Consider the following 16393-nt stretch of genomic DNA (forward strand, 5'->3'; position numbering starts at 1 on the left):
AGAGTAGAGCGCTGCCCTCCATGCAAAACATATATAAACGCATAATTCTAACTAATAGACGAAGATGTTTCCGTTGCACTGAATATCTATCTAATGATCTAGACAAAATAGTGGGAATAATTTATGATAACCATTTCCTGTCTGCGTTTATATCCTTGCTTACATATTGCATGCCACTAAATGATTCTATACATATTTTACATAACTTGTTGCTTAGATGAATTTAGATACGATAATTATTTTAAAATCCCATTATGTAAAGTAACTGTTGTATGGTTGCCGATCTACTTGTTAACGCAATTGTTTCAGTGCTTTGTATTGCGTATGGCTACTGTTCCCAATCTGCATGAAAACACAGACCGCATCTAATTGTGTTAATTTTTGAAAAGCGCTTTTGAAAGTTATTGATACTACTGCTCAAATGTATGCCGAAACTCGTAAAATTAAACAAAAGAAACACTGACTCATATGGGAATTTATATTGTTATGTTTAGCAGATTTAAATAAATTTACATTACGTGAACAATGAAATAATTGAATTTCTTAGAAATTATCTGAAAATTTCCCGATAAATGCATGTTGTTAGAGCAACAGCTAGCGACTGCAGCCATATGTAAAGCTGTAAATAATTGTTCACATCAACCAGAATTTAACCACTACTGCGCATGCTTTGGAAATTCATTCAGAAATTTTTGGCGGTATTTTTGCTCTCTGTTGACATTTTGCAACAAACAACAAGCTTAGAGGCAGGTACGTTATCAAGGAAGAAGAGCTTAGCGAGCGATGACGAACAACGAAGAACTACGAAAGCAACACTGCATTCGTCCTTATTAGGCTGAACGAGGACATAAATTCAGTCAGTTATTTTCCAAACGTGCCGGCGTGCAGATCATAAATATTCCGAGAAAGCTGCTTAGGTATTCTTCGAATGGTCAATTTATAAATTGCATTTATCAATTTATACGCGCCAATATACATTATTTATACCTACATATGTATACAACGGTGTCTGGATGTACCTATACTTATTGTTTCGGATAACGCGAGCTGTATATGAAGAAGTTTGTGTTTAAGCTTACATGTGTGTATATGTAAATATATACAAGTGTGTATAAATTGTTGCTTTACCTTTAACGGTGCACCGGGTGTAAAACGCATGTGGGTATGGGTGTGAGAATAAATGCGTAAATAAATTGAATTTAAATACTTCCGCCATTGTCGGCTAGGCGGGAGGTTGCAAAGACACTGGGAAGTCGCTCAGGGGTTTTATAATGCAGTTAACTAAGGAAACGAAACAGACAAAGCGGAAACGAAAGAAGCTGAAAAGGCATAAGCAGTGGCGTTAAGTCCCTAAAGGACGTCTCTCAAAGAGTGCAGCATACAGTTCTTAAATTCAAGAAAAGTGAAAGCAAAAAATAGTGAAATTTCGCCAAATTTGTAGCAGTTTAAAGTAATAGGAAGAAATTTCAAACAAAGCAGCGTTGTAAAAAAATACTTGTTTCACTGGTAAAAGAGATAAAATCAAGTAACACAGAAACAGTAACGCATGTAATTGTATGCCGTGTTATCCTGATCTGTGCGTACATTTCTCTTCGTCTACGTGGCCAATAAAATGGAAACGCGTTTGCAAGCTCTGTGCTAACGACCGTCTGGGGAGCGTGGGTGTGCAACACATGGAAATTGCGCGACATACCAACAGACGCGTAGCGTATATTAAATTGCGCGCGAAAAAGTTAGCTATGCTCAACTGAATTAAAGTTTTGTTGCTAGAAAAGTTGCAAAAACAGTAGTGTAATCGACAACAGATTTACAGCAACACCAATTTGAACACCGTTATTTATTTTATGGTGTTACGATTAAGCAATGAAGTAGTTCCAAATTTTTTCAGTGGTGACAATGAGTCGAATCTCAAAATATTCCTTATATATTAAATGTACATACATATATGTACATTTAAGGAAAAATTATTTCGACTGCCAAATAAATTAACTGCAAATGTTTGTTAAATATAATTTCAACAACTGAGTATTCATGCTACCGACTATGTGTTTCTCTATTCATGTAATTGGACCTAAATTTGTATTTAGAAGTTAACATATATAGAATAATATTTGAAAGTATATATAAAGTTATAAAATGCTTGCCATATTTTTGTAAAAGGGTTACTGAAATGTGGTTATATTTATAAACATATACTTGTACATATACTTAAAGCAAAGTATGTTTAATCTGCATACATACATATATACTACTGTGGTCAAGAAGCAAAGTGAATTTGTTTACAAAATGTAAATTCTTTATTTATTCTTCCAAATCAATTTCATCGTCCTTCAAAGTAATAACCGTCCGATAAACCGCACTTTTGCCAACGCTCTTTTCAGTCCTCGAAACAGTCGGAATAAGACATTCTTCGAATCGGTTTTTATCTCCACAATCGTGTCAAATGGTGCTCCCGTATTGGCCTTTTCTGAGTAGTCAAAAGTCGCACGGAGCAAAATCAGGCGAACAATATGAGTCGAGTTTTTGGCAATAAAGTCGGGAAGACCCAACACATATAATATGGTACATTATCGTAAATGCATGAAGGAACCAAGAGTTGTTCGCCCATAATTGTGGATTCTTCAGACGATTTATAACGCTCAAATAATATTCTTTGTGGATACGATTATCACCTCACCTACTTTTTGATCACAGGGTATATGTAATTAACTCATATCAAACTCAAAAGTATTTGGCTTGCTCTAAGGACCGTCGCCGGGAAATGTATTTGATATTCAAAATCCAAACTGACACTCAATCGGAAAAATAATGAGTTTCTGCGCCCACAAATTTTCGAATGATAAAATAAATATATTAAGTATGACAGTCTGATTTTCATCTGAATCTGGAATATAAAATTGATATTGTTTCATAATAACTAAAGCTACAGACAATTTTTGATTCAATGAAAGTAACTAGTATTTAAAGTCTAGATATTAATACAAGGGAAAATCTAAAGTCGGTGGTATGGTATCTTCCAAAAGCCATCTGCTTTATTCGGACTATATCTAGTCTTCGGGTGTTTTTCTGACATGAAAATATTACCTGCAAGGTCTTAATCCAAAACGGTAGAACGCTGACAACGCAAGATGTGTCAATGTTTACCGCGTAAATTAGTAAAGTTGGCTGAGTAAACATGCAGTAAGCATGTAAACTTCTTATACATACACACATATATGTCATTTCAGTTGATACTACAATAGAAAAAGCGCACAGTGAGTAGGTACTTCCTATTCAGGCGCTCAATTAATGCAAAGTTTTGACATGCTTTAATTTAAAAACATCTCTTGATGAACATTGAACAATGGAAGGTGTTTTGTAAAGTGAGTTACATATATGTTCCCACGCACTTACACATGTGAGCACCGCGATATTTGCAATCAGCGAAATCATGCTCGAATCCTCCAAAGCGTTGTAATGTTGAAATTAACGCAATTTTTTAATTTTTATTTATTTTTTTTATAGTGAACACAAAATAAGTTAAGCACTAAAACAAGGTTGGAGCTTATTGCTGCATAAACCACAATTGCCATTGAAAAAACAAAAGCTTTTGTTATTGTTACTGTTCCCAGCATTATACCGTTATTTCCTTTAATTTTCACCAACGCATTTTTGAAGCGCTTCTGTACAGCATTGAGATGTACAATGTGCGACAAAAACTGCAAATACAACACAAACAAAACCAGACGGTGCACCAACGGTGGCAAGAGCAACAACAGCATCAGCAGCTGCACATGGATGTTTAATCTTGTGGCGGTTGCCTTATTAATCCAACATGTCGCCTGTGTTGCAACAGCTAGCGTTCATGTTACAGGCGAGGCGACAACATCAACAACACTGGTGTCGTCAAAGGCGCTCACCGATCCCCTACCATCCGCATTTGTACCCACAGCCCTGCTGCTGAGGCGCCATGGCGATAACGGTAGCAGTAGCAGCTACAAAAACTCACCCACACAGTCTGATTCCGGGAGCCGCGCTACGAGCCGTCACCTCAGTGCCATTGAGTCCAGAGTCGGCGGTGTCAGCAGTATCGTTGCCGGAGATGATGGTGTGGACTTCGCTGCCTATGTAAATGGTGAGTCTCATGCAAATCCATGTAAGTTTACATATATACGAGTTCAAGCAAAATACAAACAATATCACATATACACAAGCAAATCAGTAGTTGCAAACCTTGCATTTTCAGTGGATTTTTGGTGAAACTCTTAGTAAATTTTACACTCCCTCGCTTTACATATTCGCCAGAATTTGTACACACTTATGAACACTTACACTTTGCCCAAGGTTGCGAAAAGAAAGTGCCAAAAATATATACGTATGCATATTTGGCGCGTTTTCGTTTTACAAATGTGAGCATTTATGGTGTAGCTATAAATTTTTGAATGGCTTTGTTAGCTTTTGGAGCTGCAAAGTTCGCCGATTTAAAGGAATTTATTATGGCAAGCGTATGAATTTATTTGGCACAGTAAAAAGTAAAAAAAATAGAACATAAGAATACATTTTAAGATTTATGCAATAAGTAAAGTTTTTTGTTGACTAACTGCTATTGCTACGGAGATTCAGTACAGTTGACAATTCTCTCGCTTTGAAAAGAGGTTGGCACATTTTATTTAAAACAGCCGGTAACCATGAGGGCCATGCTTTTTATTTCTGATACATAGGGTGGTCGTCATGGTAATATTTTACTTCGAAAGTTCGCCCATCGAAAGCGCTATTGTATTGTTGCATTTATTTTGCTGTTTCAGAAAGCTTAAAAGGCGTTGATTAGCGATTTAGCAATAAAATAATGAAATGGTAGTGCAAACGCCTGCAAAAGGTAGTACACGAAAAGCCATAAAGTGCCAAAACTGCCCCTATTCTGTGCACTTGACAAGTTCAACAGTTTGCTAATTTGTCAAGATTGATAATTTATCACATAATATAAGTGCCATTAATAAGAAGCTGTGTTCTTAACAAATTATAAAGATGTGAAATGCTCTTGACAGTGCCTTTATAAATGAAATATCTGTGTTCCTATTTTTACTCTGGCAATTGTTGAGGCGAATGTTTGCCAGTGCTAGATTTTGAATGAGCCTGGCGCGCATTTCGCCAGGTCGTGCTTGGTCCGATGATGTTTAGCTTTGCTGTCAATATTATTGAACTAAAAATTAACAAAAAACCTTGAAATATATGTAAAATTCTATGTTGTAGAAGAATCCAATCGATCAGAAATCAGCTGTTTTGCTTCTGTTACTTTGTTCACCACACACGTAACCCTTAAGTTCTGAAGCTTTATATATTATCAAGATAACAAGAAGCTTATGACTTGATAAATATCTTGATAAATTGTCAATATTCTGTTTATATGTCAAGTGCACAAATAAAGGTCTTAGTCCTATAGTTTCGAATGTACAGTTTTTCCCAGACAGGTTGAATAAAGGTTAGATTTTTTCAGTTGGTCCGCATTCTGAACAATATACTCTGACATTTATAAAATGGAAAGAGTTAAAGCTATTGAAGCCGAAGAAAAAATAAATGGTAGCATTTTTGAACAACAAAGTCATCAGCCAAAAAACGAAAGACGTCATTATTTATCGACGATTAAACTCAAGAAAGTGTTGGGATAACTTCCTAAGAAGGAACAGTTTTTAGACAGTATAGAAAATGTAATTGGAATTTGTACTGCAACCTGTGCTGCACTGGATCAAGGTTAACCGAGGACTTTACTCCTTTCACTAGAGAAGTCCACATTTTGTGCAAATGTGTCCCTGAGTATGCAGCGAGAGAAGTTTATTAATTGCTTGGGTTGTATCCTCCCAGTAACAATTTTACTTGGCGCGGACTAGTACTTTTCAGTCAGGGCTAATGGTATAAAATGCAGTTGTCAAAATTAATTTACCCCTATCGACCAAACAGCCCCAGCTAAACGTTCTATGTTAGCTGTGAGCTCATTTCCAGCTTTGCCTTTGCAATCTGTTACCCGAATTATGTGAACCCGGTTGGAAGTTAAAAAAATAAATATTATTTAGCATTTAATGATGGTCTAAAGATTCACCAGAACTATGAGACTACAATTTGATGCATACCTTTACGCTGTGCAGTACAATAGAAACACCGCTTATAAAGCTGTTTCGATGTTAGCTTTTATTGTTTTTTATTATTTTTGCTTTTATTCTTTAATGCTTTTGAATCATTAAAAGTTGAAGCCACAAATCACTCCGCACATAGAATTTGTGATTTCATCCGCATAAGGAATGCTTATTCAAATTAGCTCGGGGCAACGTAAAGTGGCGTGAAAATGGCTATCTCATTCACCCACTCGTACTAACAAAACGAGCATGTACATTGTGTTTCTGTAACTGCAATGCGGGTATTATTTGCGATCTGACTGCGACCTGAAACTATCGCCACTCAATTTGCATATTGACAACTGCTAATTCAATTTCAGCGCAAGCTACTGGATGCATATAAAAACCTCACCACATTGCAATTTCAAAACAAATGCGGTGATGATAATGGCAATTGTGGGGCCAACAGAGCGTATACGCAACTTGCGCGTTCAAATCAAATCAATTATATCTGCACATACTTATATATAAGAAGGTATACTTAAACAGAGATATTCGCAATTTGGAATGTGGCTGTGATATTCTAATTAGTATAATTTGGTTTCCTTTTAGTCGAAAGATGTAAATTTTGAAGCACTAATACACAGCAGGCTTATACCTAAATCTCATCGAAAAAAATTGAAAACACTTGCTTAGGTGCGAATAAAGCTTAGATTTAGGCTTTATTGCACTACGTCATCACAAACATCATTAAATCGAAAATTGTAAATAATTCATGTAAGTAATCTCTAGGGTATATGTAAGGATATACGAGTATTTGGACTGCGATAGATTAGCGCCGTGTCACAGTGACCGCAAAATGCAAAAAACATCAAATCAAACTCAACTAAAAGCATACGGATGTGTATGCACGTTTAGGGAAAATAAAAGCTTAACCAAACACGAATTCGGTGTCATCGGTGGCCTCAACACTTATTTTGAGTGCATTGTTGCAACATCTCCACATGCTGGCTTGTACAAACACCTTCAGCAGACTGGCTAAACATCAAAATTCGCCATCACACAGTGTTTCGTTTAGTACACATACTCTAAAACTGTATTGTCAGTTTTAAGAACTTAATTAAAAACTTTGAAAAGGATTTCATATAGTGTTAAGAGTTCGTTCAAATTTGCTCCTTAAAATAATATGTGGCTTGAAAGCTACAGAAATGAACCAATTCGATAGAGAAACATTAGTTCGACATGCGGAAAATTCGCCCAAATTACATCGCTTAGATAAAAACTCATTAGGGAACTCATAGCAAAAAAATTTCGACTAATACTGTATATACCAGGGTAGAAAATTTTAAAAGCAAATAAAATTTAAACAAAGATCGAATAAGAAAATATAAACGAAATTTACGAGCAATCTGAGGTTGGGAAGAGAAAGGGGAGGAGCGTGGCTGAATTTTTACCCGTTAAAATTTTTTAACTGGCAAAATTACGAGTCCTATCGCTAAGTTGTAGGTAATATAGCTAAGTTGTAGGTAATGAAAAGCTCTATAATCTTTGTAAATACACCTTTCTCATATAACCTCAAAATTAATGTGGAAAATTCACATATCCAAGTTTTTTATTTTTATCTTCTACCAAAAAAAAAGTCTTTCTTTTTTGAAAAAGTCAGTAGGCGTTATGTTTACTGAAACCTCTGCTTCTTGATGGTATACAAAATATATAAAAAAGATTACTATGGTATATTTTCTTAGGACATGCAAATATAACCCCATCATAGTTATTTTTTCTTCATCTGCTTTTCGGGGTTTTTAATTTTTATGGTAATAAACAAAAAGCCATTAATATTTTTATTTTTAGTTGACTTGCACTTATATGCAGTTTCAAGAAAGAAACGAAAAAACTGTTAATATTTGTACATTGTTAAAAAAACTTTTAAGATAAAAATCTATTTTGACCACATAATATTTAATGTTGTATCTATAGGTATAGCAAAGGTATATATAAATATATATAAACATATATATGTATATAATTATTATTATACTTTAAAGTCAACATCGAAAAAAGTATGTGTGTAGATATACATAACAACATAACACGCTTATTATTTAAACGGGGATATCCTTTAATGAACACAGATTGAGAATCGACTTGTTTTAACTATTTATTTAGCTTAAATTTAAGTAAAATAAAATCAAAAGCATCGAGCGTTCTCAAATTAAATTAGATTTTAATTTTTATTAAAGTCGATTCCTTACTGTGTTCTTGTCAACCAATTACCATGTATGGAAGATAAACACTGTGCGTCACTCCATTTACATACGTCTAATATTCACCACTATCACTCACCATTTATTTACGCAAACTGATGTGTTTACTTTTCACATCACATATTTAGTTTGTTGTTGTTCGTTTTTAGTGCTATGTAGTTTTGTCTAACACTTGTTAATACATACACATACAGGTAGCATATTTATTTAACTAGAGAAATGTTTGTAAAGTTGACACCATCTGTTACTAGACACAGACTCATCATTTTGCCACTGAAAAGCTATACCATTATAAGTCTTCGTTGACTTACCTTAACTGAAGTGGCTTTGTTTATATTTAGTGAAAATCATTCCCATCGCGACTGGCAAAGCTATGTTATCCGATAGAACTCGTGAGTTCGAAAAAGATTGCCATTCTTTGAGAATTTCTAAGAAATTGCTTTCGTTTTCTTTATTTTCGTTAATGAACTGTATAAATAATAATAACAAATTATAAAGACAAATGAGTCTATATGTTCTAAGGGTGATTAAGCCAAAATTTTATGATAAACTTTTGAAGTATATCTAGTAGTGTATGAAAGTATACATTTCAATCTCACCAGCACAATTTGTTACTGTGCATACTATATGTACATACTTCTGTATATACATTTAGTTTGAATATAATAATAACATTTTATTTAAATATGTTAATATTTACGTTACTCTCAACGCGTTCTAAGCTGGTATTTGCCTACTCATATATTTGTTTACGTATTTACTTAGTGATATAGTATAGTTTATTTATTTATTACTTTATACATTCTTTTTGACATATATACACAACTTATTCGTCGTACTCGGCGACGCCGTCGGAGGAATTTTCGCCGAGTGTTGCCGCCGTGTAAAACACAATGCGGACGATTTCCGTCGTGTGTATTCCGCATTCAAAAATATCACAATAAATGACGAAACCAAACATAAGCAATCTTATTATTGCCAACGCAGACATTTTTTTGAATTTTTTTTTTTATTTCTTACGGTTTTTTCCTTTCTTTGATATGATGGTGCCGTTTTTGCCGCGGTCGGCGATCAAATTAGAAATAGCTCTATCTCAAAAATCGTCATGGTGGACGAAATTCGCCGCAGTCATGTATTGTGTTAATCTTCATATTCAATCGTGTGTTCTAAACACCGACGGTGTCGCCTAGTACGACGAATATTCGTTGTCGCCCGTATTGTGTTTAAGTTATTAAGTGGGGCTAAATTCGGGTGCAGACGCACAAAAAATACTCAAAAGGCCTGCAAATATTCGCAGGTGTCGGCAAACTCTTACTAAAAAAATTTTGGCAAATTCGCATAATTTAACAATTGTACTAAACGAAATTGTGAATCGATTACAATCAATCAGAAGAAAGGAAGCACCAAATTTTAGAAGGATAACTCATAATTTGCTGTATTTATTTAGTATTAAGTCAACTAGACTAGAATAACGAAAATCTTTACATTTACATTTAGTATATTGGGCTAAGGTAATGCATTTGCTGAGTTCTTTCACCATTTTCTGCAGCAAATCATAGTATAGCCAAAAACCCAATCGATTTTTGTTTTTGCATTTATATCACTTGTATATAAGTATATTTGAGAATAGTTTCCGAAATTTTGAAGTTCATCCGGCAAATAGTTTCGAAGATATGAGCGTATTTCTAAGAATTTTTTAATTAAGTCTAACCGGCTCCCAAAACTTTAAATGCCTTTTTGTCGAAATGCTGTTTTCAGAGTCCGTAACAGCTGTAATGATCGACTTTTCATATATTTTTGTGAGGTAATAATCGAAGGAATAAGATTTTTAAAAATAATTTCGATTTTTAAGCCCTTCTGAAGAGTAAATTTTTTGACAAAAAGCGACTTTTTTAAGAACGGCCCAGTTTGTCAAAAATGAAAATTTTGATGAGCGCTTCCATCATTACCTGTATTTATCTATAGAAATATGAATATGAGTTTTGGGATTTGAAATAATTTTTAAGCAGAAAAAGCTTCTTCATCGCGAGACACCTTTTTCGGAGGACATCCAGGAGATCAGCTACGGGATCAAAGGAACCCAAAATTTTTCGAAATGAATCGCCGATTATTAAAGTACTTTATTGAATTATGTAAATGTAAATGAAGTATGTAAATGACAAAATTTAAAATGGAGTCACATGGAAAATTAATGAAATACATAGTCCGATTTTGTCCATTTGTACTAAGAACCTCTGTACCAAATTTGTTTCCATGCTAAAATAGGGGAAAAATAATAACGACGTATTGTTGGCACAATACCTATTTTTAATAAAGGTTGCTTTTTTCGACAAGTGGTTTTCAAGAAGAAATAAAACGCATATAATTTAATGCTATGACCAAGAATTTATCTTAATTGTAAAGATACGGATTTGCCCTTATGTTTTAAAAATTATTTAAGGCGGAGTGACAGCCGCGGTTGGTTCGAAAAAATTCCAGCTGAGACCACAATTGTTTGACCACTTTTTGCAGCAATTGGGACCTTAAGTCAGCAATAACACGGCATCAATCGGCTCTGTTTTATCTGCGTAAACAAGCCACTTCACATAGCACCACAAAAATAGTCAATCGGTGTTAAAACGTTCATCTTGGCCCCCGACGGATGAGGATAATGCGCTCACCAAAAGTGTTCTTCAATAAATTGATTGTTTCGTCAGCTGTATAGCTGTAGCGCTGTCTTGTTGGAACCAAAGGTCGTTCACATCAACATCCTCCATATCAGGCACAAAAAAGTCATTAATAATAACTCTACAGTTCATTGACTGTAACACAATGTTGCTTAATTTTTAAAGAAATATGGACCAATGATTCCCATTACCCATAGGACACAACAAACAGTTACTTTTTGAGAATATTACGGAGTCTCAGCAATGGATTATGAACTACAAATGTGACAATTTTGTTTAGTTACGTACCCATTCAACTAAAAGTGAGCTTCTTCGCTGAATAAAAACTAAAAAAATAGCATAGCGCGAACGAAACCATTATTTTAGTAACAAAGTTACACGATTTTCAAACGTTGTTCTGGAGTAAGTCTGTTCATAATGAAATGGCAAACCTGAATTTCGAGCGTGTTTCTACAATTGATAAAAGAAAAGCAGTTGATATTTTTACTATTGATTTGTTTATATATAATTTTTCACAAATTTTTTAACGTTATCGTTATTTTAACTATTACAATTCTCAATTTTTTAATTTTTTGTTGCTTTATGTGATAGAGAGATATTTTAATAATATTCTTGATATATCTTGAGTAAATCAGCTGATTAGAACTTGAGATATTGTGGCAACTGCTTAAAAAAAAGTAGTTTCGAGAAAAAAGCGTTGAAAGTTTTACATTAAATTTCTGACAGCTTTACTGATAGAATAGTACGTATAACTTACTTTTTCCTAACTTAATCAGCCATCACAGCTTCATACATTGGGTCTTCCTTTATATTCTCTCATATTGATTGATTTCAGGATTTCTCTCCTTATGACGAGCAATTCTTTCTTCTTTTGAAGTATCTGAGGCTCGAATCTCAAACCGTTGAATTCTTGCTACCTTGAGCCTGACTGGTTCAGTTGCCACGAAACTAAAATGGCTATATCTTCAAAAATAATTTGAATTTTAAAAAATACTTTTTGGAAGATATTTTGAAAAAGCTAAGCTATCGAATTATTTCAAATGTCTAGACTAGAATTCCCCCTTTAGTCATTGCAGAGTATAAAAATATATTTCTGTGCAACATGTTGCGAGAGTATAAAAAAACACTAAATTTTTTATAACATAACAAAAGTTAGAGAAGAATTCAATGTTAATAAAATGCGCCGCAATTGGATTACTGTATACTTCCTATGGCGCATTCGCCTTACAGAGAGACCAAATACAAATTTCTAACCACATATTATCAAATTAATTGTGGTTGTTTTTCTACGTTTTTTTAAACTCAGTTTTAATTAAATTAATTTCAATCGACCCAATTAAACAAATAATTGAATTACGAAATTGCTAAGAGCACGGTTTGCTGCCTTGGCTTCTGGAAGTTGATGCAAGACATACAAACTCACTCACCTATAGGGAATGTTTGCTTGTATTTGCATATACTTGAGTAGGTGTGCGACTGTTTGAGCAACATTAAGCTATAGTTCGTATATATCTATGTATATATAGTTACATAAGACACGCGCACTCACCGTTATAACAAGGACGTCTACGAAAATAAAATGAAATAAAATGAGGTGAAAGTATGTCAAGCTAACAAAAGCAAGACCGGTCAAGAAAAACGAATACTCAGATACACTCATATACATACAAACGTACAGACACGTATACATCTGCAAATACAGTCACTCAACTTCGTCTACTTCGATACCCAAAGTGCGGAAGAAGTGTGAATAGGCGGAGATAATGCACGTTTAACCAACTTTCTTTGTGTGAGTGTATGTAAATATGTATGTATTTAGCTTATTTAAAGGCCTTATGACACCATAATAGAGTGCAAAATGCCATTGCTGGCTTAAGTCGTTAAAGACTACATTACCACATTCATATATACATACAAATATATATGTATATACATTAGGGTGGAGCGAATTTTTTTTATATTGTTTTGCTTAGCCTGGGGATAGAATCTGTAGATTATAAAAAATGGAAATTTTTGGACAAAAAATTTTTTTTTTAACATCTAGAGGCGGCGCACTCAGTTTTAAAGTAAATTTCAAGTAAAAATTTTTTTTGGACAAGAAAAAATTATTTTTGGTTTAAACTCTTTACATTTATATAATGAAAATTACCGAATGTGACGGTTTTTGACTCAAATTTATTTTAACGCTTAAGGAAAGCATGTTGTCGCTTAAGACTTTTTTTAAAACTCCAATAATGAAAGAGGACTCTCTTCTAGAACACTTCTCAAAAAATTTTTTAGAAAATCAAAATTTCAACTCGAAAATTTACTTTAAACTCAGCGCCGCCTCTAGATGTTAAAAAAAATTTTTTTTGTCCCAAAATTTTCTTTTCTTATAATCTACAGATTTTGGCTAAGCAAAAAAATTTTTTTTTTCGCTCCACCCTAATATACATACATGATTCTGACATACATATGTATTTATTTTTATGACATTGTACACAAGCATGAAGAAACGCCACCAATTTAAAGAGTATATACTCGTATATGTATGTATGTACTCGTATAGCAAAGTAATTGCTTCATTGTGTTTTAAGATATTATACAATATACAGATATATAAAGAAAATATCCTTTAGTGGGCGGCATAAATACCGGGAAACCAGCAATTACTGAAAGATATAGATTATATCAAAGTTATGACAATTCTGGAAAATAAATCTTGGAAAATTTTCGTGTTAATAGTCTAAAATTTTCTACGTAACCATATAACATCAAATTATAAACAAATTGTGTAAAATATGCTGACAAACTTTCAGAATGTAGGTGCAAATATGAGTATCAAGTTAGACTCCGCAATCATATGGATAAATTTTTAAATAATTTAGGGAATTGTAGTGATGAACAAGGAGAGCGGGCCACCAGGATCTTAAAGTGATGAAGAAAGGCATCGTCACATTTTGCTTGCTTGATTACTGTTGCTTCCTAAAAAGAGATTGTCAATTGGAAAATTCTAAAAGAAACTCTCATAAAAGACATATGACATAAGTTTTCGACACTGTCTCTCTGTTTACTTCGATGTATCCTTATTTTTCAAAATAAAGCTGACAATATAAATATATCTGTTATTTTATTTCATGTTTTCTGATTTTTATAACGTAAAATGAAAACAAAGAGTTCAAAATAAACGAGAACAATTCTTATATTGTAAATTATATATACATATATCTTTAGGACAACAAAACCATTTTAGACCGGTATAATCATAGGAATTTCCAGTCTCAAATGGAATTGCTATTGGCGGTTTAACTTGTTCAATAAGCAAGATATTTATAAGGGTATAAAATGGTTTTTTTTTTTGGGAATGGTTATTGAATTTTGAAATTTAGCTAAAAATTAATATTAATAGCCCCTTTAGAAATAGAAGCTGGTCAAAAGAGTGTCTGTTAAAGTTCGATGTGTTAGGTGGATGTTTTTGAGTTCAAGTCGATTTCAGTGGTTTCGTTAAATATTTCGATTTGTCAAAAAATTACAAGTTTCGAAGGTCTTGCAAAGAATGGAAGCAATTAATAATTCGATTCTGTTTTAAGTGGTTTTAATGATTGTTTGCTTTGAAGTGAGCTAAGTACATACATATATCTCTTTTGGAATTTCGTCACGATCGCAACTGTTTGGAAACTTCTCTGATTCTGAAAGTAATGCAATTTCTAGTGACTACTCAAGATTTCCTCGATCTTGCGATATTCCAACTGCCGATTTGGCATCTAAAAGACTTTAAAATTTTATGGCTTCATGATTTTTTGATTTATGTTACAAACCTTCTTAAATAATAAACTTTGTTTAAATTTTAAAGCAGTTAGTGAACGTATGGCAGACATAGTTTCTTGGAGCGTTTGCTCGGCATTCTTTAAGGTTGCGCTCTAGTTGCGCCAAACAATATTTCGAACAAAAACTTCAAAGCGGCAAGAGCAGAGTCAGCATGAGAACATATACACTTGCACACAACTACAGACATATGCATGGTAGATTTTATTCCACACTTTAGTCGCCGCGTCCGCGAGGCATGCGATAAGTGCCGCAGACTAATGGTAGAAGGCAGAAGGCATTAGTTCAACAGGGCGTATGAGGAGCGGAATAACATACGAGTATACTATGTATGAATACAAAAAGTTCCATGGCAATCGGCAAGGTGCATATGTGTGTGTAAGCATGCGCTCCAAAAATTGCCATATAAAAATGTAATATCGCAATGGGCAGAGCGAGAAAAGCAATAAGAACACAATAATAACAACAGTAAGAGCAGCAAACGAAAAGCGGAGCGCAAAGTTATACGTAAGCACCGACATCATTACCGAACAACGTAAGCATCAAGCACTGCACCGCAATCATCGCTGGTCGGTGTCGCCACAACCACGACTACTACAAGTGTAACAAACCACTTTTTGCCAACGGCAGTGTCACTGTGCTGCTACTTTGCAGCTGGTTGCTTGTCAGTTTTGAAAGTGTGCTGCTGAAGCACTGCCACCACTCGCAATTCAGTCTGAAGCTCATACTCATTGTTTGCACGACAACCCCAACCCTCTCCGTCGCTATTATAATTGCAGATTGTGCCTCTTTCAAGCAGTCGCATTGCCTGCAGTTGGTGTTAGTTGTGGCAAGTATTGCACGAATGTCACATGACGACGACATTGTTATTTCCGCAATTTTCGCATACAACAATGCAACAGTGCAACAATGGTGGTTAACCACAAAGGGGGAAATAAATTTTGATGAGCGTTGAATTTTGCGCGCTCTGCCATTCCTTAACAAAATAAAGCTTGAAATTGCTAAATAAATGGAAAATGAGCAAAAAAAATGGAAAATTTTACTGAGTCCACGATGCATGAGATTGTGACGCAATAAAATTATTACTGTGGTTAAAGTGCATGTTCTAATCCGAGTTTATGGAGCTATTACCATGTCCTTAGGTTTATGTTATTTATAGAAAAATACAAAGCATTAACCCATAAAGTATTTCCTTACTACAACGCCTGTTTTTATGATATCTTAGTTGTGTTCCTTTGGACCCAAATTTGGTGAGTGTCGAATCGAACAAACAGATGGCATAAGTCAAAAAAGTGTGTTAAACTAAAAACGGTTAGATTAGAAAACATAATTAAATAAGTAAGAATAGGCTAAGTTCGGTTGTAACCGGACATTTTATACTCTTGCTACTTGCAAGGATAAAAGCCGGCTAAATACCTTCAGGTGTTGGCAAAACTTTATATAAAAATTTTGCGAAAGAATTCAACATTAATTATACGGCAAAATCCTGAATGAATTACAATTAAATTTGGTATTTTATTAATTTTATTTTAGATTATAGGCCATAGGCTCACTTAGTTTTGTTGCTATATTT

The 16393-nt window shown here is 34.1% G+C and overlaps 1 protein-coding gene across 1 annotated transcript in view; it reads left to right on the forward strand.

The window, feature by feature from the left end:
- Positions 1 to 867: 867 nt before the first annotated feature.
- Positions 868 to 16393, forward strand: part of LOC106621049 (uncharacterized) — a 105551-nt gene continuing 90025 nt past the window's right edge. The window contains exons 1-2 of the mRNA XM_036371855.2: positions 868 to 917; positions 3505 to 4114. Of these exons, the coding sequence (XP_036227748.2) occupies positions 3685 to 4114 (430 nt within the window). The 5' untranslated portion in view covers positions 868 to 917; positions 3505 to 3684. The remainder of the gene's footprint in view (positions 918 to 3504; positions 4115 to 16393) is intronic.

Source organism: Bactrocera oleae, chromosome 5 (genome assembly GCF_042242935.1).
Source record: "Bactrocera oleae isolate idBacOlea1 chromosome 5, idBacOlea1, whole genome shotgun sequence".
NCBI lineage: Eukaryota > Metazoa > Arthropoda > Insecta > Diptera > Tephritidae > Bactrocera > Bactrocera oleae.